The sequence below is a fragment of the Salmo trutta genome, chromosome 2 (genome assembly GCF_901001165.1).
Source record: "Salmo trutta chromosome 2, fSalTru1.1, whole genome shotgun sequence".
In the NCBI taxonomy this organism is placed as follows: domain Eukaryota; kingdom Metazoa; phylum Chordata; class Actinopteri; order Salmoniformes; family Salmonidae; genus Salmo; species Salmo trutta.
In genome coordinates, this window is record NC_042958.1 from 16675212 (window position 1) to 16700123 (window position 24912).

General features: G+C 41.3%; 1 protein-coding gene across 1 annotated transcript; it reads left to right on the forward strand.

Annotated features, from left to right (window-relative positions):
- Positions 1-296: 296 nt before the first annotated feature.
- Positions 297-15398, forward strand: pex2 (peroxisomal biogenesis factor 2). Its single transcript, XM_029696906.1, has 3 exons — positions 297-387; positions 13471-13964; positions 14235-15398. Exons 1-3 carry the CDS (start codon positions 384-386, stop codon positions 14718-14720), a joined length of 984 nt encoding a protein of 327 aa, XP_029552766.1. The 5' UTR covers positions 297-383; the 3' UTR covers positions 14721-15398.
- The last annotated feature ends 9514 nt before the right edge of the window (positions 15399-24912 follow it).

Below are 24912 nucleotides of genomic sequence, written 5' to 3' on the forward strand. Positions count from 1 at the left end.
AGTGAAACATATCAAATGTCATAGTATGTCTATATACAGTGTTGTTATGATGTGCAAATAGTACAAAAGGGTTGAAATATAAACATAAATATCGGTTGTATTTACAAATGGTATTTGTTCTTCACTGGTTGCCCTTTCCTTGTGGCAACAGGACACACAAATATTGCTGCAGTGATTGCACACTGTGGTATTTCACCCAATAGATATGACAGTGTGCACCCTCAGAAATCAGCGACCTAATGCAATTGGCTAAACTTGCTTGCTGCTGGGTACTCATTTGTCGATTGGCCCGTTCGCTTTTAGAGGAGTGGTTAGCGTTGACAACCCGGAAATGAAGAGTGCTTTCACGTCTAGGTGACAAACGGTCGATTTCAAGCAAAGCAATGGGTAAATATCGGTCCCCTTTTTGTCATATGAAATACAATGCATTGCCAAGTTATATTAGCTGCATATTCCAATTACATTTAAACGGCAATCGATATATTTGCGCGAGACATATTGCAAACGGTGGGCAATGCATATGCTACTTCGTTGGAATGTATACTCACATGTATGTGCTTTGATTTGCATTATGTACAGTTCAGTATCGATGAGCTGTGTGCCTTTGAAATACTATCCACTGCACACTATCAAAATGACAGTATGACGGTCAAGCTGGGGTGTATTCACTAGGAACGAAACGGGGGACCTACCTGAATCTGTCCAATATAAACTATTGTTTTCGTTGCAAAACGCTACTCTTTGGACTAACGATTACATCCATGGTGTGTATAAATTAGGTCTTGCAATGGGAACCATTTAAGAACCAAACGGAAGCAAATATGGGAAAAGGGAGGTACCTACCTAAATTTGTCCAATAGAAACTCTCGTTTCGATGCAAACCATCTCTCTTTTGGCGTAAACGGTTTCTGTTGCAAAACGTTTTGCAACGGAGGAAAGGTTCTGCAACAATCGACGTAATTAATACAAACGCGTGTTACATTTGTTTGCTAGAAATTCCAATGACGTGTTTCACCTTGACAGCAAGCTGCAGTTGTATCATGACAAGGGCTGGGAATTGCTAGGGACATCAAGATCCAGATATTATCAAGATACTTAGGTGTCGATAGGATATGTATTGTGATTGGATTTTTAAAGCATATTGTTCACCATATGCTCTGCTGTAGAGGGACAAGAGAGAGCCATGAGAAAACGAGTTTTGATCAGTCGTGGAAATAAAAGTGCTGAAAACGAATTGGCTCCCTATTTAAAAAGAAGATGGAGAACACGCTATGAAGGAAAAATACTGGAGTTTTGGTGCAGGTATAGCCAACTAGCGGCAAAATAATATTGTGATATTGTCAAAAAGATATCATACGATATATCGTAAAAAATAACAATATGTAACTGTATCAATTTTCCCCCTAATCGTGACCTTAATACCTATTACTTGAATATCATAAGAACACCACTTGAATATCAGGATTAATCCAACCACCGACTGTAATTTATTTACAAAAAATTATATATATACAGTACCAGTCGAAGGTTTGGGCACACCTACTCATTCCAGGGTTTTTCTTTATTTCTACTATCTTCTACATTGCAGAATAATAGTGACGACATCAAAACTATGAAATAACATGGAATCATGTAGTAAGCAAAAAAAGTGTTATTTTATATTCGACATTCTTCATGAGGTGGCCACCCTTTGACTTGATGACATCTTTGCACATGCTTGGCATTCTCTCAACCAGCATTTCAATTAACAGGTGTGCCTATTAATTGTCAGTATTATGGCAAGCTTGAAAATAAAGGAGAGCCATACACTCTAAGAGCTCAGATGCAAAAAGTTTATGTCCAACGTTTCGACAGGCAAGCTGTCTTCATCAGGGTATAATCACAAACACTGCAGGGTGACTCGTTTATATAGTGTCAAGACACACACATACAAAAAACAAATGGATAGCATACGATCATAGATTCAATTTATACTACAGTATTATGGCTAGAACAGCTCAAATAAGCAAAAAAAACGACAGTCCATCATAAGTTTAAGACATGAAGGTCAATCAATCTGGAAATTTCAAGAACTTTGAAAGTTTCTTCAAGTGCAGTTGCAAAAACCATCAAGCGCTATGATGAAACTGGCTCACATGAGGACTGCCACAGGAAAGGAAGACCCAAAGTTACCTCTGCTGTAGAGGATAAGTTCATTAGAGTTACCAGCCTCAGAAATTGCAGCCCAAATAAATGCTTCACAGAGTTCAAGTAACAGACACATCTCAACTTCAACTGTTCAGAGGAGACTGTGTGAATCAGGCCTTCATGGTCGAATTGCTGCAAAGAAACCACTACTGAAGGACACCAATAATAAGAAGAGACTTGCTTGGGCAAAGAAACACGAGCAATGGACATTAGACCGGTTGGAATCTGTCCTCTGGTCTGATGAGTCCAAATTTGGGATTTTTGGTTCCAACCGCCTTGTCTTTGTGAGATGCAAAGTAGGTGAACAGATGATCTCCGCATGTGTGGTTCCCACCGTGAAGCATGGAGGAGGAGGTGTGATGGTGTGGGGGTGCTTTGCTGGTGACACTGTCAGTGATTTATTTAGAATTCAAGGCACACTTAACCAGCATGGATACCACAGCATTTTGCAGCGATATGCCATCCCATCTGGTTTGCGCTTAGTGGGACTATCATTTCTTTTTCAGTAGGACATTGACCCAAAACACACCTCCAGGCTGTGTAAGGGCATTTTGACCAAGAAGGAGAGTGATGGATTGCTGCATCAGATGACCTGGCCTCCACAATCACCTGACCTCAACCCAATTGTGATGGTTTGGGATGAGTTGGACCGCAGTGTGAAGGAAAAGCAGCCAACAAGTGCTCAGCATATGTGGGAACTCCTTCAAGACTGTTGTAAAGCATTCCAGGTGAAGCTGGTTGAGAGAATGCCAAGAGTGTGCAAAGCTGTCATCAAGGTAAAGGGTGGCTACTTTGAAGAATTTGAAATATAAAATATTTTTGGTTACTACATGATTCCATGTGTTATTTGATAGTTTTGTTATCATCACTATTATTCTACAATGTAGAAAATAGTAAAAATAAAGATAAACCCTTGAATGAGTAGGTGTGTCCCGACTTTTGACTGGTACTGTGTATATATAGTGAATACTGTATATAGGCTATATTATAACAGGAATTATCCCCATCGGTATTAATTAGTGTACTATACATTTGATTATTGAAATAGGCTATACTGCCATTTCAGCCTTAAGCTTAACTCACTCCAGGCCAGTCTAAAAGCAGAGAGAGAGAAAGAGATGTCATTATTTCTGTACAGTAGGTGATTTTATTGATTTTCAAGAGGCCACTCACTCCATCCCTCTCCCTTCAATCATCGTCCTCTATTCTATTCATTTTTTTTCATTCTATCTCTCTTTTACAATTACTCTGTAGCTGGCCATTTTGCCTCGTGCCAACCTAATCCTCTGACTGATTATCACGTAATGCTCTTGCCTTATTATCAAAATGGAGGAGCTTTGCGTTTTTTGTTAAATGGCTGATATGTGTAGACTTTACGAATTAAGAACTAAGAAGGAGTGTTGTTATCAAGAGAATCTAGAGCAGATGATTACACTGGATGAGAGAGAGAACACTTAGCATATTGAGTGGGTTTTTAAGGGAATCTGTGAAGTTAAACTGGGGTGTGATCTCAGCTAGAGGTCAAGAGGTCAGCTATAGATTTCTCTAACAGGCATTAACATGGACACAGCTTTGTCTGCTGCACTCATTTGAAAAAGCTCTCTACTCTCCGGCCCTGTCCTCTAAAAGGGTTGCTCAGTAGGAATGTTTGTAATGAATCCACAGTTCAAATGCCGGCAGGGGTAGTCGTCTGACAGACTGTGTTTGAACTTGGTTCGTCTAGCCTAAAAGCCTCAACACTCTGTTAGCCTGCTGAGCTAAAGCCTAGGCATTTGCTTGGGGAGCTAACGCAAGCCTTCAGGCCTCAGACGAGTTTAGGCTACTCATCACGCCAGCACGTTTCTGTGAAGTGTTTTTACTGTGATGAGTGACTGCTCCAGACATGAGCACATCTTTTAACAGCATTCTTTGTCCACTTTAGAGAGAAAAAAAACATTACTTGGGTCTTCACAAGCCAGGGTCTGTCTGGCACTCTAGCACGTTAAACATTCCATTTGCTCAATCGTTTTAATTGCTGTGTACAACTGATAAAACATGAGAACAAAAGTTTGCACATCACCGTTTGTCTTCTGTCATGCATTAGTTTATCAAATATTCTTAATGCTACACATTTTATTTGCATGAGGTTAGGCCACAGCAGTTGCGCATTACTTCATCAGACACAACAAAACATGTCTCATTCATTAACTGTTCTTGCTTCACCATTCAATGCGCTTCTTTGACCTCCTAAATGTTTCATGAGTTTTTAAGTTGTTTTCCTGCAAACCCTGCTGTACTTATTACTCATACAAGCTTTGTATCTTCCACCTTCGTACTTACAAAATCAATTAATTCTCCTAAATAATTTACGTTCTGAGCAAACCAGATTAAGCAGAGCACAAATCTTTGTGTCAGGCAGAAGTGATATATTTTTTCAGGCATTAACTAGGCCCCCCTTGCCCTCTGGCTCTCTATGGTGTTAGGTAGAGGGTTACAAAATTCATTCAACTTTCAATAAATTCCCTGGTTTTCCCAAAATCTGAGTTAGAGGTTTCCCGGAATCAGGAGGGAATAAGCAGGATATCTGGGATCCTCCAACCAGGATTTCTGGAAATCCAGGAAATGTATTGAAAGTTCCAACCCTAGTCAGTTTGCAACCCTAGTCTTAGGTGAGTAGGGGAGTCCTGATAAAGCATTTGAGTGCAACACACACGCACACCAAGAGAGAGAGGGAGCCAGGGTCTAGGACCACTCTCTGCATTTACACACATCCATTTTTTATGAAACAGACTCATAACAATTATTCCTCTTACCGCATGGCTAATCTTAGCATACCTGTAATGGCCATGACATCACTTTTTAAAAGTTCCAAAACTGACATTCTCATTCATTTTCATTGAGAAAACATTAGTAGGCCTAGCACTCTGGCCAGAGAGAGAAGAGCAATAAAGAGAGGAATAAAAGAGGTTTGAGTGCTTAGAATGGAAGGTTACATTCTCCAGACCTTTTACACAAATTCATTTACATGAGAGGAGAAATATAGGGTGAGAGCCAAAGGCATTTTCCACACAGTAGGAGAGCCAATTGTAACAGTTTATATTTTAGTTCAGAGAATGTAGGCTAACAAGCAAAGCTAACTGCCTTGGTATTTGTGTACGAGCGTCTAAGCCAGGAGTTTGATGCATAATAAATTGCTTATATACAAAGCCAGGCATACATATATTAGACATTTTATATCTGAAGGAGGCATGTATATAATTATGCCTCAGTGATCAGAAAAAGATAGGGATAATATCACTATTATGTGTCCTGTCCTTTGGGGATATAGACACCCACCCCGTTCCCTCTATCTCTTGTCCTAAAGGTACCATTCCTGGCACTATGTCTAAACCCAAGGTCAAGATAACAGTCTAGCCACCCTCCCAAATTCCCTTGATTCCTTATAGCCTTGCTTCGAGCTGAGCTGCAATGTTCGCTTCAGGAATGTTCTGTCCTGTCCAGTTGTGACAGCCAGACACACTCAAGGTCAGGGTGTTGTCGTTGAGCAGTTTGTGCTTATCTGTTTTCACTCGTTTTTTTTTCTTCTGTTCTTTTATTTCCTATCCCTTTTTCCATCAGTAGATCGTAGCCGACAGGATGATGCCTAGGGGTGGGGGTGACAGTTGATATGCCGCAATCTTATCTGTCACTCATTCGTCACTTTGCGCCAGTTGTCATAAGCCCTGATTTGAGCAGCAGACTACAGCTTGGATGCCACGGAGCGCTCGTGTTTTTATCCTATTATTTCTCATGGCGCAGTAGTGGTTTTTCCTCCATATAAACCCTTTGTGCTAGTGTTGTTGTTGTGGCAGTATATCCATATGTTGTGTATTGACATTGTCCTAGTAATGATTCATTTGGCCTCAGACTTCCCTAAATCTCTAAATATTCCCAAAATGCTGTTTGAAGCAATCGTAAATATAGAATTTAAAAATCATTACATTTACCCCATGAAATGTGTAGGCTTCTAGCTTTTTACTTGTTTTGTATTGATTTCAGAACTAGGCCTATAGTAGATAACTTTAGGCAATAACCCACGCTCAGTCAGTCAGTCCTCTCTCACTCTCACTCTCACTCTACTCACTCACCAGCTCCAGGAGAGGGCATTCTCCCTGTGTTGATCCATTATGAAGTCGATGGCTCCTGTTCAATGCTTGAACATAATCTTTGTGTGTGTGTGTTTGCTCTTTCGTGCCTCTGTAAGTGTATGTCCTTTATTTACAATAAGCCTAACCACTGCCCATTGATCGGTGACTTCTGACCATTACATAAGAGCCATAGATTTCCAGTTCTGTGGTGAAAGCCCTGTAAATTTCACTACTTCATTTTTATAGGCAGAGAGTATTGACTGAAGTGTGGGGCTGTTATGTATTTGGCATATAGCTGAGAGTCTGAGGGTTGCTGTCAATAGTAATCCTGCTATTGATGTGTGTGTGTGTGTGTGTGTGTGTGTCTAGAAGACGTTACAGTGGCCTGACTCTAACATCTCTCTCATCCTCTTACATCATAATTACATTAATATTGACAGGCCCCTGACAATAGCCACAGTACTATTGATAGCCGGCTGTCAATACTGTGTTCCCAAATAAAACATTTTCATTCATAACTTGTCAACTGCTCAATAACAGCGTTGAAGGGAGTGCCAAGCCAGGGGATTCTCCCGAGAGGGAGGGAAGGAGGAAGGGATGGAGAGAGGGGGCTATTTCTCACACTTGGCACTGTGTGGCTATATGGCGCTGTGGACCGGTGGATTATCTACGTATGCCCCTGCCTGCCTACCTGATTGACACACACACACATGCAGGCATGCGCATACGCCCACACTGAGGCAGTGCATACAAACGTGAGGCTACTACTTCATTTGTTTCTCAGTAGAGCTTTGATATAATTCTAATGAAAAGCACTATACAAATTAAATGCATTATTATTTACCAAGGACCAATTATGCTTAACTATGTCACCTAAATGATGTGACATAACAAATTAGGTTATATATATTAGAATCTTTATGTAATTATTTGATATTGACCTACTTATTTTCTTGTAAGTTTTAGGCTACTTTATAAATTTAATTCTAAATTCTAAATTCGTATAATAGACATTGTATGCCGCACTCGTAAATAGTGTCATGAATTAAATTAAACTTGAATGACTTATTACCTTTAAAATGTCACCAATTTCATTCATTTCTAAATGTAACTGGGTGGTACTGTATCATCTGAAGTCTATTGAAACATCATGAATGGAAGATGTTCTTATGGACCAAAATAATTTCTTAGCACCACAGTGCAGCTATTAGAATGTAACTCAGTCTAAGTGTCACAACTGTCCCCTTCAGTCGAAGCTGCCATATTTCCATTCCAGAGCTGAAATCTCTTAAAGCCACGTAACAAATCCTGTTCACCACAGCAGAAAGGTGTCTCTCTCTCTCTCTCTTTTTCTCTCCTTCAGCCTTTCATTTCTAAACCATTTCATATGGGTGGGGGGGGGGGATACAAACATGGACTCACACAGACACTCAGTGAGGAGTCATCCAGACGTCACAGTGGTGGGATTTCATATAGAGTCCACCGGGGAGTGAAGTAGTTCCATATTGGCAGATGGTTACGGTGTAGCCAAGACTGCGCCATTAGGCTAATCCCTGTTGATGTGATTCTTCCGCACACCCCTATCTCGGCTAAGACCGTGTGTGTGTGTGTGTGTGTGTGTGTGTGTGTGTGTCCATGTGCATCTTAAGACCCCATGTGCCTCCGCATTGCAACGCTCAAAGGCCACATTTAGGATGGGTTTTACATGTGAAAAGTGATTTCAGATCCACTTTAAAAATGCATAATAGGATGGACTTCTCATCTTAAAGGACAATTTAACTTTTTTACAACCAAATCTACATTTTTTATGTAAATGGCATGTTATAGAAGGGTCTAGACAAAAAAAATAGCAATTTCACTTGTTTTCCTCGTTGTGGCAGTAAAGGGGCTTTGAAAAAACATGAGCAAAGGCTCCAAAAACACCCAAATACGTCCTTTTAGAAGCTGAAACGCTGTCAGTATAGTGATGTAGGTCTTTACATGTTGTACACATGAAATTGTCATTCCAAACGTTATCTGCAATGTGCAATGATTTTGTTGCGACTCGAGCTGAGGCATGCAAATTTCCTTAGAAATTTCCTCTGTCCAGTGTCTGTGTTCTTTTGCCCATCTTAATCTTTTCTTTTTATTGGCCAGTCTGAGATATGGCTTTTTCTTTGCAACTCTGCCTAGAAGGCCAGCATCCCGGAGTATCCTCTTCACTGTTGACTTTCAGACTGGTGTTTTGCGTGTACTATTTAATGAAGCTGCCAGTTGAGGACATGTGAGGCGTCTGTTTCTCAAACTAGACACTCTAATATACTTGTCCTCTTGCTCAGTTGTGCACCGGGGCCTCCCACTCCTATTCTGGTTAGAGACAGGTTGCACTGTTCTGTGAAGGGAGTAGTGCACAGTGTTGTACCAGATCTTCAGTTTCTTGCCAGTTTCTCACATGGAATAGCCTTAATTTCTCATAACAAGAATAGACTGATGAGTTTCAGAAGAAAGGCCTTTGTTTCTAGCCATTTTGAGCCTGTAATCGAACCCACAAATGCTGATGCTCCAAATACTCAACTAGTCTAAAGAAGGGCAGTTTTATTGCTTCTTTAATCAGAACAACAGTTTTCAGATGGCCTAACATAATTGCAAAAGGGTTTTCTAATGATCAATTACCGTAATTTCCGGACTATTGAGCGCACCTGAATATAAGCCGCACCCACTGAATTAAAAAATATATATTATTTTGAACATAAATAAGCCACACATGTCTATAAGCCGCAGGTGCCTACTGGTACATTGAAACAAATGAACTTTACACAGGCTTTAACGAAACACGGCTTGTAACAAAAATAAATAGGCTTTAACGAAACACGGCTTGTAACAAAAAAATAATAATTAGCAGTAAACAGTAGCCTACCAAGAAAGTAATTGGTCACTATCTTCCTCCTCCTGTGCACTGAAACCACTGAAGTCATCTCCTTCGGTGTCAGAGTTGAATAGCCTCAGAATTGCTTCATCCGATATTGGATCGTTTTCATTGTCACTCTCGTCACTGTTTGACCTTAACCCGTTCGGCAATTTCATTGGTCTAATGAAAGCTTCATGCCGCCAAAAAACTGAGCACGTCACAGAATGTGTTTTTTGGAAGAAAAAAAATTTGAAAGTGGGAAAAATCCATATTTTAGCCGCGTCATTGTTTAAGCCGCGAGGTTCAAAGCCTGGGAAAAAAGTTGCGTCTTATAGTCCGGAATTACGGTAGCTTTTTAAAATGATAAACTTGGATCAGCTAACACAATGTACCATTGGAACACAGGAGTGATGGTTGCTGATAATGGGCCCCTACGCCTATGTAGATATTCCATAAAAAATCTGCAGTTTCCAGCTACAATAGTCATTTACAACATTAACAATGTCTACACTGTATTTCTGATCAATTTGATGTTCTTTTAATGGACAAAAAATGTGATTTTCTTTCAAAAACAAGGACCTTTCTAAGTGACCCCAAACTTTTGAACTGTAGTGTATATATCTATGTATGTACAGTTGTCTCCAACCTTTTCTAGCATGAGAGTTACTTAAAAAACAAACAAAATGTTGTGAAGTCGGAAGTTTACATACACCTTAGCCAAATACATTTAAACTCAGTTTTTCACAATTCCTGACATTTAATCCCAGTAAAACTTCTCTGTCTTAGGTCAGTTAGGATCCCCACTTTTTTTTTAAGAATGTGAAATGTCAGAATAATAGAGAGAATGATTTTATTTCAGCTTTTATTTCTTTCATCACATTCCCAGTGGGTCAGAAGTTTACATACACTCAATTAGTATTTGGTAGCATTGCCTTTAAATTGTTTAACACGTTTCAGGTAGCCTTCCACAAGCTTCCCACAATAAGTTGGGTGAATTTTGGCCCATTCCTCCTGACAGAGCTGGTGTAACTGAGTCAGGTTTTTAGGTCTCCTTGCTTGCACACGCTTTTACAGTTCTGCCCACAAATTTTCTATAGGATTGAGGTCAGGGCTTTGTGATGTCCACTCCAATACCTTGACTTTGTTGTCCTTAAGCCATTTTGCCACAATTTGGAAGTATGCTTGGGGTCATTGTCCATTTGAAAGACCCATTTGCGACCAAGCTTTAACTTCCTGACTGATGTCTTGAGATGTTGCTTCAATATATCCACATCATTTTCCTCCCTCATGATGCCATCTATTTTGTGAAGTGCACCAGTCCCTCCTGCAGCAAAGCACCCCCACAACATGATGCTGCCACCCCCGTGCTTCACGGTTGGGATGGTGTTCTTCGGCTTGCAAGCATCCCCCTTTTTCCTCCAAACATAACAATGGTAATTATGGCCAAACAGTTCTATTTTTGTTTCATCAGACCAGAGGACATTTCTCCAAAAAGTGTGATCTTTGTCCCCATGTGCAGTTCCAAACCGTAGTCTGGCTTTTTTATGGCGGTTTTGGAGCAGTGGCTTCATCCTTTCAGGTTATGTCGATTATAGGACTCGTTTTACTGTGGATATAGATACTTTTGTACCTGTTTCCTCCAGCATCTTCACAAGGTCCTTTGCTGTTGTTTTGGGATTGATCTGCACTTTTCGCACCAAAGTACGTTTATTTCTAGGAGACAGAAATATGAGCAGTATGACGGCTGCGTGGTCCCAAGGTGTTTATACTTGCGTACTATTGTTTGTACAGATGAACGTGATACCTTCAGGCGTTTGGAAATTGCTTCCAAGGATGAACCAGACTTGTGGAGGTCTACAATCTTTTTTTCTGAGGTCTTGGCTGATTTTTCATTTTCCCATGATGTCAAGCAAAGAGGCACTGAGTTTGAAGGTAGGCCTTGAAATACACCCACAGGTAATCAAATCAAAGTTTATTTGTCACGTGCGCCAAATACAACAGGTGTAGACCTTACAGTGAAATGCTTACTTACAGGCTCTAACCAATAGTGCAAAAAAGGTATTAGGTGAACAATAGGTAAGTAAAGAAATAAAAACAACAGTGAAAAATAACAGTAGCGAGGCTATATACAGTAGCGAGGCTACATACAGACACCGGTTAGTCGGGCTGATTTGAGGTAGTATGTACATGTAGATATGGTTAAAGTGACTATGCATATATGATAAACAGAGAGTAGCAGTAGCGTAAAAGAGGGGTTGGCGGGTGGTGGGTGGCGGGACACAATTCAGATAGCCCGGTTAGCCAATGTGTGGTCATGCCAATTAAGGTAGTATGTACATGAATGTATACCGTAAATTCCGGACTATAAGCCGCAACTTTTTTCCCAGGCTTTGAACCTCGCGGCTTAAACAATGACGCGGCTAATATATGGATTTTTCCCACTTTCAAATTTTTTTCTCCAAAAAAACACATTCTGTGACGTGCTCAGTTTTTTGGCGGCATGAAGCTTTCATTAGACCAATGAAATTGCCGAACGGGTTAAGGTCAAACAACTTTTTAGTTTACTGTTAAGATTAAATCGAGCCTCTCAAACTTCCCATCATTCTGATTACTGTAGTCATTTTGTCACCCTCATCATGGCAATGACACGGAGAAATGCATATGATGCAGCTTTCAAGTTGAAGGCGATTGATCTGGCTGTTGGAAAAGGAAATAGAGCTGCTGCACGGGAGCTTGGTCTTAATGAGTCGATGATAAGACGTTGGAAACAGCAGCGTGAGGAATTGACTCAGTGCAAAAAGACAACTAAAGCTTACTGCTAATTTTTGTATTTTTTGTTACAAACCGTGTTTCGTTAAAGCCTGTGTAAAGTTCATTTGTTTCAATGTACCGGTAGGCACCTGCAGCTTATAGACATGTGCGGCTTATTTAAGTTCAAAATAATACTTTTTTTTTAATTCAGTGGGTGCGGCTTATATTCAGGTTTGCTTAATAGTCCGTAAATTACGGTAGTTAAAGTGACTATGCATATATGATAACAGAGAGTAGCAGCAGTGTAAAAGAGGGGTTGGGGGGGCACACAGTGCAAATAGTCCGGGTAGCCATTTGATTACCTGTTCAGGAGTCTTATGGCTTGACGGGTAAAAACTGTTGAAGCCTTTTTGTCCTAGACCTGGCACTCCAGTACCGCTTGCCATGCGGTAGTAGAGAGAACAGTCTATGACTGGGGTGGCTGGGGTCTTTGACAATTTTTAGGGCCTTCCTCTGACACTGCCTGGTGTAGAGGTCCTCGATGGCAGGCAGCTTAGCCCCAGTGATGTACTGGGGCGTACGCACTACCCTCTGTAGTGCCTTGCTGTCGGAGGGCGAGCAATTGCCGTACCAGACAGTGATGCAACCAGTCAGGATGCTCTCGATGTTGCAGCTGTAGAACCTTTTGAGGATCTCAGGACCCATGCCAAATCTTTTTCGTTTCCTGAGGGGGAATAGGCTTTGTTGTGCCCTCTTCACGACGGTCTTGGTGTGTTTGGACCATGATAGTTTGTTGGTGATGTGGACACCAAGGAACTTGAAGCTCTCAACCTGCTCCACTACAGCCCCGTTGATGAGGATGGGGGCGTGCTCGGTCCTCCTTTTCCTATAGGCTACAATCATCTCCTTAGTCTTGGTTATGTTGAGGGATAGGTTGTTATTCTGGCACCATCCGGCCAGGTCTCTGACCTCATCCCTATAGGTACACCTCCAATTGACTCAAATTATGTCAATTAGCCTATCAGAAGCTTCTAAAGCCATGACATCATTTTCTGGAATTTTCCAAGCTGTTTCAAGGCAGCTTGGAAAATCGGGAATACCATTTTTATGTCTCTTGTGTGCAGTTTGAAGGAAGTTGCTGGCTAGCGTTAGCGCAAAGACTGGACGTCTATATGACAGCTAGAATGCCAGCTGTTCCTGTAGACTTCATCATTACACTAAGATTGCACTTTGCATTGGCTCGCGAAACTACCTCTAACTTCCTTCATTCTGGACGCAGAGACATTCAAATTGTGTCCACGAGTTCATCTGACTCAGAGGGAGTACATAAAGGGCTTCATTGCCAAAGTATCCCTTTACATCTGGTCCCTCTCAAGGTTTCGTCCTTCCAAGACAGTTTATTCTTGCCAAAAGTTTCGTTGGGGATTAGGCCTATGTTACTGTGAAGCACCTTTGATAAATCCTTGCATTGCATACTGTATGTATGTGATGTAGCCTACAAGTACAATTTTTGATTCTCATCTTCCTCTTCTTTTCCAGCTTCTACCGGAGGAGCCCATCCCCCACCAGAGGGAGGTTCAGGTCCAGACCCTCAGACTCCTGTCTTGAGGATCAACCAGCTGGATGCCTTTGAGCTGGACTCAGCTCTGGACCAGCTGGTGTGGAACCAGTTCTCCCAGTGTTTCCAACACTTCCGCCCAGGCCTGCTCACTCCCGTGGAGCCTGAACTCAAGGCCCTGCTCCAGCTCCTTCTCTGGAGGTTCACAGTCTACCCCAACAGTGCTACGGTGGGCCAGTCTATGATGAACCTCCGTTACCACAACACTCTGTCACTATCCCAGCGCTACAGGGCCCTGAGCAGGAGACAGAGGCTGGGCCTGGCCCTGCTGACAGTCGGCCCCCGCTGGCTGACAGAGCGATCCCACAGCTTGCTCCTCTCCCTGGGGTTGGGGCTGGGCGGCAGTCCCCCTGCCAATGGAGGTCTGCGTCTGGGACTGCGTCGAGTTCTTTCTCTGATCACCGGCCTTACCCAGGTAGGGTCATAAAGTAAAGTTCTGAGTTTTGATTGGCTAGCTCAGCGTTTTCCATACTTTGTCCTCGGGACCCCAAGGCATGCACATTTTGGTTTTTGCCCTAGCACTACACAGCTGATTCAAATGATCAAAGCTTTATGATTTGTTGATTATTTGAATCAGCTGTGTAGTGCTAGGGCAAAAACCAAAATGTGCATGCCTTGGGGTCCTGAGGACCGAGTTTGGGAAACCCTGGGATAGCTGTTACTCATGCCGCTAATATTTCCCCAGGTAGCCAACGTGATCAACTTCCTGGTGTTCCTGAGGAAGGGGCGCCACCCGTCTCTGACAGAAAGGATCCTGGGTATCCGTGCGGTGTTCACTAAGCCCCAGGCAGTCCGGGATGCAGCCTTCCAGTACATGAATAGGGAGCTGCTGTGGCACGGCTTCGCTGAGTTCCTCATCTTCCTCCTCCCTCTAGTCAACATGAGGAAGATCAAGACAACCATGTATTCACTGCTCTACCCCCTAGGAGTGGGTAAGGGAGGGGAGGAGGGGGTGAGAGAGGGCTCAGCAGTGTGGAAGGAGTGTGGTCTGTGTGGGGAGTGGCCTACCATGCCTCACATGGTAGGTTGTGGTCATGTGTTCTGTTACTACTGCGTCAAGAGTCACTCCATCGCCGACGCCTACCTGACATGTCCTAAGTGTGGCGTGGAAGTCGGGGAGGCAAAGGCTGTCAAACTGCAGATGGAGATGACTGACGTCCACACTAGATGATACCGTCACATCCAGTCACGGGAACACACACAACACGGCTTTACTTGTAAAGTGAGCTTTTGGTAACACTCAAGGTCACAGTGAATGGACTTCAATACACAGTGTCTATAGAAAAATTGACATTTACACATGCACACACACAAACACGGACAGACATTCAGAAATACACACACACAAAAGGTCTCTGAGGGACCCTTTAACTGAGCAAGGTTTCTTTGCTTAAGATACTCTGGGTGACGATGGAAGATGCACTGGAAAGACAAGATGATGATGACTGAGATTCAGTCTGTTGTATGAACAGACAGGGCCTCTCTGCCCATGTATAATGTATGTGAGCACACACACACTGACCATCCTGCTCCTGTTACCCCTCCATTCCTACTGTTAGACTTTGGACAGGCCTGTTTGTTCATACAGCTCTGAGTGACTGTTGGAGAAACACAGAGCATATATTTGATGAAGAAATGTGTTGATTCTGCCCCAAATTGGCCTTGTGCTGCTCTGTTCTGTTCAAATGGGAATATTTGTTCTGATGAAAAATGCAAAAACATGACTGACGGGACTAATAAATAATGGATGATTTTCTGTTGCTCATCACCGCTAACGAAATTTGCATCTGTTTGTATTTGTGCCTAAATTCTGTTCATTAAAATGTAGTCAATTTAATTAATACCCAAATAATGACCCCATTTTAATGGGTGTTTCTTGTTTTAAAGTGAAGAGAGAAATTTAGGAAAGTTATAACATACACACTTCTCCCCATCTCTCCTTCTCTTCCCATCTCTCCTCTCCCTCTGCTCTCTCTCCTTCTCTCCCTCTGATCTCTCTCCATCTTTCCCTATGCTCTCTTCCCATCTCTCCTCTGCTCTCTCTCCATCTCTCCTCTCCCTCTGCTCTCTCCATCTCTCCTCTCCCTCTGCTCTCTCTCCATCTCTCCCTCTGCTCTCTCTCCATCTCTCCTTCTCTTCCCATCTCTCCCTCTGCTCTCTCTCCATCTCTCCTTATCCCCTTTCACACTGCCAAAACATGCAAAAGATCAAGGGGCAGCCAGGGGCTCAGATTGGAGACACACTTATACACTCTCTGTCTGTCTCTCTCACACACACTCAGTAATCTCGGCGGGCCTCTCCCTATAAGTCAGGCTGTGAACTGTAGTGAACCTCTGGCAGCCTCTTGGTTCCTTGCAGGCGAATCACTGCCTAATCCCTGTAATGACTGCAAAGATGCTTATTTATGCTGGAGTTAACCTCCTCCAATGAGCCCAGCCCCGGGCCAAACGTAGCCCTGCCCAGTGAAGCCTTCTCTGGGCTGGCGGAGAGCAGAGATCCCCCTCCTCTGGATGATCACTAGAGCTTAATTGCTGATTGCGGAGGCGATCAATCAGGACTCTAGGTGAGTTGGGGCGTTGTGGAGAGATGGGTTTGGTCAGGCTGGTTCTCTCTCTCACACACAGACACATACACACAGACACATACACTACTGACGGCTTAGTTTCTTTTGAGGCCTGTTTGGTTTGGTCTAGCTTACACAAACTCGCTAATACACATAAATACACTCATCCTGACTGGTTCACTTCTGAAGGGGTTGATGAAATTTGTTTGACACAAAGAAAATATTTGGTGTTTCTTGGCTTGAGGACTTATGCCCATGAGATCAATACACAGGGATTCTACAATATTTACTGATGATGTTCATGTTAATTATTAACATTTTAGCAGACGCTCTTATCCAGAGTGACTTACAGTAGTGAATGCATACATTTTCATACTTTTTTTTTCTGTGCTGGCCCCCCGTGGGAATCGAACCCACAACCCTGGTGTTGCAAACACCATACTCTACCAACTGAGCTACAGTTGCCTAACCACCTAAATTTCCTAACCACGATGCTTTTTATGCTGCCTCTGATTCTGTATGTTGGGGTGTTTATGAGCATGCGCACACGTGCCTGTGTCTGTTCATGCGTCAAATAGGCCTACCTGTCCTTGGATGATTTTAATGAATTAGAATATACTGTACAGAAATATAAACACAACATGCAAAGTGTTGGTCCCATGTTTCATGAACTGAAATAAAAGTTCCCAGAAATTGTGAACACTTTTGTTGACATCCCTGTTAGTGAGCATTTCTCCTTTGCCGACAATTCAGGTGTGGCATATCAAGAAGCTGATTAAACAGCATGATCATTACACAGGTGCACCTTGAGCTGGGGACAATAAAAGGTAATGCTGGAATGTGCAGTTTTGTTACACGACACAATGCCATAGATGTGTCAAGTTTTGAGGGAGTGTGTAATTGGCAATGCTAACTGCAGGAATGTCCACCAAAGCTGTTACCAGAGAATTGAATGTTCATTTTTCTAACATAAGCCACCCCAACGTAGTTTTAGAGAATTTAGCAGTATTTCCAACCGGCATCACAACTGCAGACCATGGTGTATGGTGTCATGTGGGCCAGCAGTTTGCTGATGTCAAAGTTGTGAACAGAGTGCCAGATGGTGGCGGTGGGGTTATGGTATGAACAGGCATAAGCTACAGACAACAAACACAATTGCATTTTATCTATGGCAATTTGAATGCACAGAGATACCATGACAAGATCCTGAGGCCTCAGTCCAGCTTCTCTCAGCCTATTGCGGACAGTCTGAGCACTGATGGAGGTATTGTGCGTTCCTGGTGTAACTCGGTCAGTTGTTGTTGCCATCCTGTACCTGTCCCGAAGGTGTGATGTTCGGATGTACCGATCCTGTGCAGGTGTTGTTACACGTGGTCTGCCACTGCGAGGACGATCAGCTGTCCGTCCTGTCTCCCTGTAGCGCTGTCTTAGGCATCTCACAGTACAGACATTGCAATTTATTGCCCTGGCCACATCTGCAGTCCTCATGCCTCCTTGCAGCATGCCTAAGGCACGCTCACGCAGATGAGCAGGGACCCTGGGCATCTTTCTTTTGGTGTTTTTCAGAGTCAGTAGAAAGGCCTCTTTAGTGTCCTAAGTTTTCATAACTGTAACCTTAATTGCCTACCGTCTGTAAGCTGTTAGTGTCTTAATGACCGTTCCACAGGTGCATGTTCATTCATTGTTTATGGTTCATTGAACAAGCATGGGAAACAGTGTTTAAACCCTTTACAATGAAGATCTGTGAAGTTATTTGAATTTTTATGAATTATCTTTGAAAGACAAGTTCCTGAAAAAGGGACGTTTCTTCTTTTGCTGAGTTTACATTCGATGTGGTATTAGCCTTATATTTAGCTAATTAATAATGGGTTATGCATAATACGCTTCTAACTTATAGCCTCTGTCTCTTGCGCAATATGCAAGCACCTGTGCTCCTCTGGCCTCTCCTTAAAAAACACTCCCACGCAGTGAAAGCTAGACTAGAGTCCCATGCAGGGAAAGCTAGACTAGAGTCCCATGCAGGGGAAGCTAGACTAGAGTCCCATGCAGGGAAAGCTAGACTAGAGTCCCATGCAGGGAAAGCTAGACTAGAGTCCCATGCAGGGAAAGCTAGACTAGAGTCCCATGCAGGGAAAGCTAGACTAGAGTCCCATGCAGTGAAAGCTAGACTAGAGTCCCATGCAGGGAAAGCTAGACTAGAGTCCCATGCAGGGAAAGCTAGACTAGAATCTCATGCAGTGAAAGCTAGACTAGAGTCCCATGCAGTGAAAGCTAGACTAGAGTCCCATGCAGGGAAAGCTAGACTAGAGTCCCATGCAGGGAAAGCTAGACTAGAGTCCCATGCAGGGAAAGCTAGACTAGAGTCCCATGCAGTGAAAGCTAGACTAGAGTCCCATGCAGTGAAAGCTAGACTAGAGTCCCATGCAGGGAAAGCTAGACTAGAGTCCCATGCAGGGAAAACTAGACTAGAGTCCCATGCAGGGAAAGCTAGACTAGAGTCTCATGCAGTGAAAGCTAGACTAGAGTCCCATGCAGGGAAAGCTAGACTAGAGTCCCATGCAGTGAAAGCTAGACTAGAGTCCCATGCAGTGAAAGCTAGACTAGAGTCCCATGCAGGGAAAGCTAGACTAGAATCTCATGCAGTGAAAGCTAGACTAGAGTCCCATGCAGTGAAAGCTAGACTAGAGTCCCATGCAGGGAAAGCTAGACTAGAGTCCCATGCAGGGAAAGCTAGACTAGAGTCCCATGCAGGGAAAGCTAGACTAGAGTCCCATGCAGTGAAAGCTAGACTAGAGTCCCATGCAGTGAAAGCTAGACTAGAGTCCCATGCAGGGAAAGCTAGACTAGAGTCCCATGCAGGGAAAGCTAGACTAGAGTCCCATGCAGGGAAAGCTAGACTAGAGTCTCATGCAGTGAAAGCTAGACTAGAGTCCCATGCAGGGAAAGCTAGACTAGAGTCCCATGCAGTGAAAGCTAGACTAGTCCCATGCAGTGAAAGCTAGACTAGAGTCCCATGCAGGGAAAGCTAGACTAGAGTCCCATGCAGGGAAAGCTAGACTAGAGTCCCATGCAGGGAAAGCTAGACTAAAATAGCTTGCTGGACATAATGTTTTTAGCATTTCTTATACTAATAGACTGTTCGAAGAGGGACGCAAGCGCATTTTTTGCTTCGTGTTAAATACAGCAGCTAATTGAACTAGAACGGGGAGTTTGAAAGAAGAGCGAACGCGCGATGGTGGTCGGCTATAGCAATTATTTATTCAGACCCATAACCATTCAATCTTCTTGAAGAGAAGTTAAAGCCTCCTGCATCTACAGTGGAAAGAAAAAGTATGTGAACCCTTTGGAATTACCTGGATTTCTGCATAAATTAGTCATACAATTTGAGCTGATCTTCATCTTAGTCACAACAATAGACAAACACAGTCTGCTTAAACTAATAACACACAAATTATTGTATTTTTCTTGTCTATATTGAACACATCGTTTAAACATTCACAGTGTAGGTTGGAAAAAGTATGTGAACCCCTAGGCTAATGACTTCTCCAAAAGCTAATTGGAGTCAGGAGTCAGCTAACCTGGAGTCCAATCAATGAGACGAGATTGGAGATGTTGGTTAGAGCAGCCCTGCCCTATAAAAAACACTCACAAATTTTGAGTTTCCTATTCACAAGAAGCATTGCCTGATGTGAACCATGTCAAGAATAAAAGAGATCTCAGAAGACCTAAGATTAAGAATTGCTGACTTACATAAAGCTGGAAAGGGTTACAAAAGTATCTCTAAAAGCCTTGATGTTCATCAGTCCACAGTAAGATAAATTGTCTATAAATGGAGAAAGTCCAGCACTGTTGCTACTCTCCCTAGGAGTTGCCGTCCTGCAAAGATGACTGCAAGAGCACAGTGCAGAATGCTAAATGAGGTTAAGAAGAATCCTAGAGTGTCAGCTAAAGACTTACAGAAATCTCTGGAACATGTTAACATCTCTGTTGACGAGTCTACAATACATAAAACACTAAACAAGAATGGTGTTCGTGGGAGGACGCCACGGAAGAAGCCACTGCTGTCCAAAAGAAAACACTGAAGTTCGCAAAAGAGCACCTGGATGTTCCACAGCACTTCTGGCAAAATATTGTCCAGACTGTTGGAAAAGCATTCCATGTGAAGCTGGTTGAGAGAATGCCAAGAGTGTGCAAAGCTGTCATCAAGGCAAAGGGTGGCTACTTAAAAGAATCTCAAATATCAAATATATTTTTGATTTGTTTAACACTTTTTTTGCTACTACATGATTCCATGTGTGTTATTTCAGAGTTTTGATGTCTTCACTATCATTCTACAATGTAGAAAATAGTAAAATTAATGAAACACCCTTGAATTAGTTATTATTTCTCAATCCTAATATTGCGCAAAATACACTCATTGGAGCACATACACTGAATTATCTTACAAAAGCACCCGCAAATAGGCTACCAGTGTGGCAAGTGCTGCTGGCTGCTAGTAAGCTTTCTTGATATGGGCATTCATTTTTGCCAACACATAGCTAACCACCTAAACAGGTGCTCTTAGAAAAAATGTGTCGAGTTACCTTCCAAGCTATGTTAGAGTGCCAAATTAATTAATTTTAAAACGTTGATTACTTCTTTCCACTATCATTCAGCCTGATGATTAACAAGACGGGAAATGTTTGTTGTTTTGCCTGGGAGGGGTTCCCTGGGCAAATAAAGGATGAATACCGCTGTCTTATAGTGTTCTCTCAAATATGAAGTATGTCTAGATTCTGAAATACACATTTTCACATGCGTTTATTCAACATTGAACATATTAATAACCTTTTATGCAGTAGACTAAATCAGGGTCACACAGAGTGTTTATTGATTGTCTTAAACAAATCTACTTTGAAACAAAAGTCTACACCTCACACACATGGTTATGGGCTTAAAAAAAGACACCTGTACAATGTCAGATATAGAGTTGAAATGTATCCACCGTTTGATATAGAAACACTGGATTTTCGTCTGTTTAAAAAAAAAACAAGGTTGACTAATTCTTAATTAATAATTGTATAATACATTTTAATAACATTCCACTCATGAGACCACTGGAGGGTGAATTGGTAATTTGGCTGCAGGAAATTGGTACTCCTATTAATATCAAAACTACCCTTTTTGATTTAGCTTATTTTTTGACATATTGTTTGTGACAATATACAATATACTCTTCAAACACATAACACTTCCATAGTGGAATCTCTGATACTTTTAATAATCTGACCCATTTTTTACATAGAAATTGACATTATAGGTCATCAACTAATCACAGCCCTCCTTTAGGATTGCACATTCAGCATGCAACCAGCAGAGGGAGTTCCCTTTGAATCCATTTTCCCATTCACTGTGTTGATGGTGCTCATAAAATGTATCAAACCTTCATAATTAGCAGAAATTCCACTCTGGAAATGTGATGTACTTGTAGAGTATATTGTTCCAAATAACACGTCTTAAAATGAACAAAATCAAAATGGGTACTTTTGAGATATTAATACGAATATGTTGTTATGTTGAATAAATTCATGTGATTTTTTTTCTTCTTCTCAGAAACAAGACATAATCCATGGCACATGTTGTCTGTATCATGTAGGGATCACAGATCATAGGGTCTTAAAGGATGCATATACAGGTCTAAAAAGGGCCTAAAACGGCCACTTTCATCATGATTTTCCCCAAAATGGTTTGTGATGCAAATGTAAAAAGCATTTCAAACATCCTTCCTCCCAATGAAGTTTATATTTGAGAATTGACAGAACAATTTGAGATAGCAAAAATATTTTTCGCTCCCGCTGGCATGGAATTGCCCCATTACAGAAAACATATGCTCTAAAATATGTCAAGGGCATCCACTAATGAATCTTGCAGTGATGTCTAAAGCCATAGAAAAGGTTGCTGGTCAATATTTAATGCATTACACATTGCATTAATGTACAGCAACTCCCGGAGAGAGATCTAGTATGCATATATGATGAACATTAATGCCAAAAACATGTTTTGTCCTAACAGTAGGACATGATAGCCTATTCTGTATATTATATTATATTCTGTATATTCCCACACAGTATTTCCAAATCTGAGTCCTATCAAATCCCTTATCAAACAGAAACTGTATTACACTTATTAATTGACTTGCAATTGAATTAGTTTGAGTACAGCTACAATAGGATTTGTTCTTGGAGGTATTATGTCTCTCTCTGGAGCTCTCTCATTCACTGACCCTGATTATCTTTCTGTGGATCTTTCTATATTATTATTCTCTCTCTCTCTCTGCTGCAGATTCCTTGGCTATGCAAAAGCAATCTGTACATCCAGACAGAGCCATTTAGGGAACAGATTGCCCCCGTGCCCCCTCTCACATAGAGGTTTAAGAGAATGGAATGATGGTGGAGAATCCCACTAACTAGACTTTCTCTTTGATGAGCAGCTCTAGCCCCTCCTCCATCTAGCCCCTCCTCCATCTAGCCCCGCCTCCATCTAGCCCCGCCTCCATCCTGATCCTCATCTTCATTGCTTGGATGGAAGAACCTTGATTTTCCTGATTAATAGTTTAAAGAAGTAAAAGCTATTTTTTAGTCAGAGTAAGGCCTTTGTACTTTACCTACTACTGTGTGTGTTGAGAAGATTGTGTACGTGCTATGTGTTGCCTAATTGGAGCAGGGTCCTGGGCTTGCAGTCAGAGAATGTATAATGAGTATAGCACAATAACTTGATTCCTCCACGCTTCCATTCACTAGCAGAAACTGGTGTCATTTAGTCTTCTGAACTACTATTACCTCATGGTGTGAGATGACTAGTAATGATTAGAGGTCTGTGTCAGTAGCAGCATTAGGAAACTGTACACTTACAGAACAGATTGAACTGTAAGATACCGCAAAAGAACACTGGAATATAAAAACAACACACAAAAATAATAGTCATTCCACAAAGGGTTACACTGAGTACACCAAACATTAGGAACACTGAACACCTTCCTAATATTGAGCTGCAATTCATCAGGGCATGGACTCTACAAGGTGTTGAAAGCATTCCACAGTGATACCTGGTAAAATAAGGATTAAATAAAATGAATCAAAACAAAGATTATACCATCTAGTTTCCCTGTCTGCATTCCTCTCACTCCTACAGGTCAGAGCAATGACCAACCAATCATCAATCTCAACATTAGGAAATAATTAAGTGTTTGTAACCGGATTTATATGATCAACAGTAACTTTGAGGGGTGAAGTAGGAGAGTTTAGTAGAAGTATATTTAGGATAGTTCTGTTAATCTGCTTGTCTCTTTCTCCTCACACCTTGGGACAGTCTGTGTTTATCTTGTACCAAACTCTCTGTCTGTGGGCAAATACAGATTAACATTTACTTTATCATATAATACCTCTAACAGATACTTTACCATAGAATACCTCTAACAGATACTTTATCATATAATACCTCTAACCTCTAACAGATACTTTATCATATAATACCTCTAACAGATACTTTATCACAGCATACCTCTAATCTCTAACAGATACTTTATCATGTAATACCTCTAACACATACTTTATCATAGCATACCTCTAACAGGTACTTTATCATAGCATACCTTTAACAGGTACTTTATCATATAATACCTCTAACCTCTAATAGATACTTTATCATAGCATACCTCTAACCTCTAACAGGTACTTTATCATAGCATACCTCTAACCTCTAATAGATACTTTATCATAGCATACCTCTAACCTCTAACAGGTAGTTTATCATAGCATACCTCTAACCTCTAATAGATACTTTATCATAGCATACCTCTAACCTCTAACAGGTACTTTATCACAGCATACCTCTAACAAATACTTTACCATAGCATACCTCTAACAAATACTTTATCATAGAATACCTCTAACAGATACTTTATCATAGCATACCTCCAACCTCTAACAGATACTTTATCATTGCATACCTCTAACAGATACTTTATCATAGAATACCTCTAACAGATACTTTATCATAGCATACATCTAACAGGTACTTTATCATATAATACCTCTAACCTCTAACAGATACTTTATCATAGCATTCCTCTAACCTCTAACAGATACTTTATCATATAATACCTTTAACAGATACTTTATCATAGCATTCCTCTAACCTCTAACAGATTCTTTATCATAGCATACCTCTAACAGATACTTTATCATAGCATACCCTCTAACAGATACTTTATCATAGCATACCTCTAACCGCTAAGAGATCATTTATCATAGAATACCTCTAACCTCTAACAGATACTTTATCATAGCATTCCTCTAACCTATAACAGATACTTTATCATAGCATACCTCTAACCTCTAACAGATACTTTATCATAGCATACCTCTAACCTCTAACATATACTTTATCATAGAATACCTCTAACCTCTAACAGATACTTTATCATATAATACATCTAACCTCTAACAGATACTTCATCATAGCATTCCACTACCCTCTAACAGATACTTTATCATATAATACCTCTAACAGATACTTTATCATATAATACCTCTAACAGATACTTTATCATAGAGTACCTCTAACAGATACTTTATCATAGCATTCCTCTAACCTCTAACAGATACTTTATCATAGAATACCTCTAACCTCGAACAGATACTTTATCATAGCATACTTCTAACCTCTAACAGGTACTTTATCATAGAATACCTCTAACCTCTAACATATACTTCATCATAGCATTCCTCTAACCTCTAACAGATACTTTATCATAGCATAC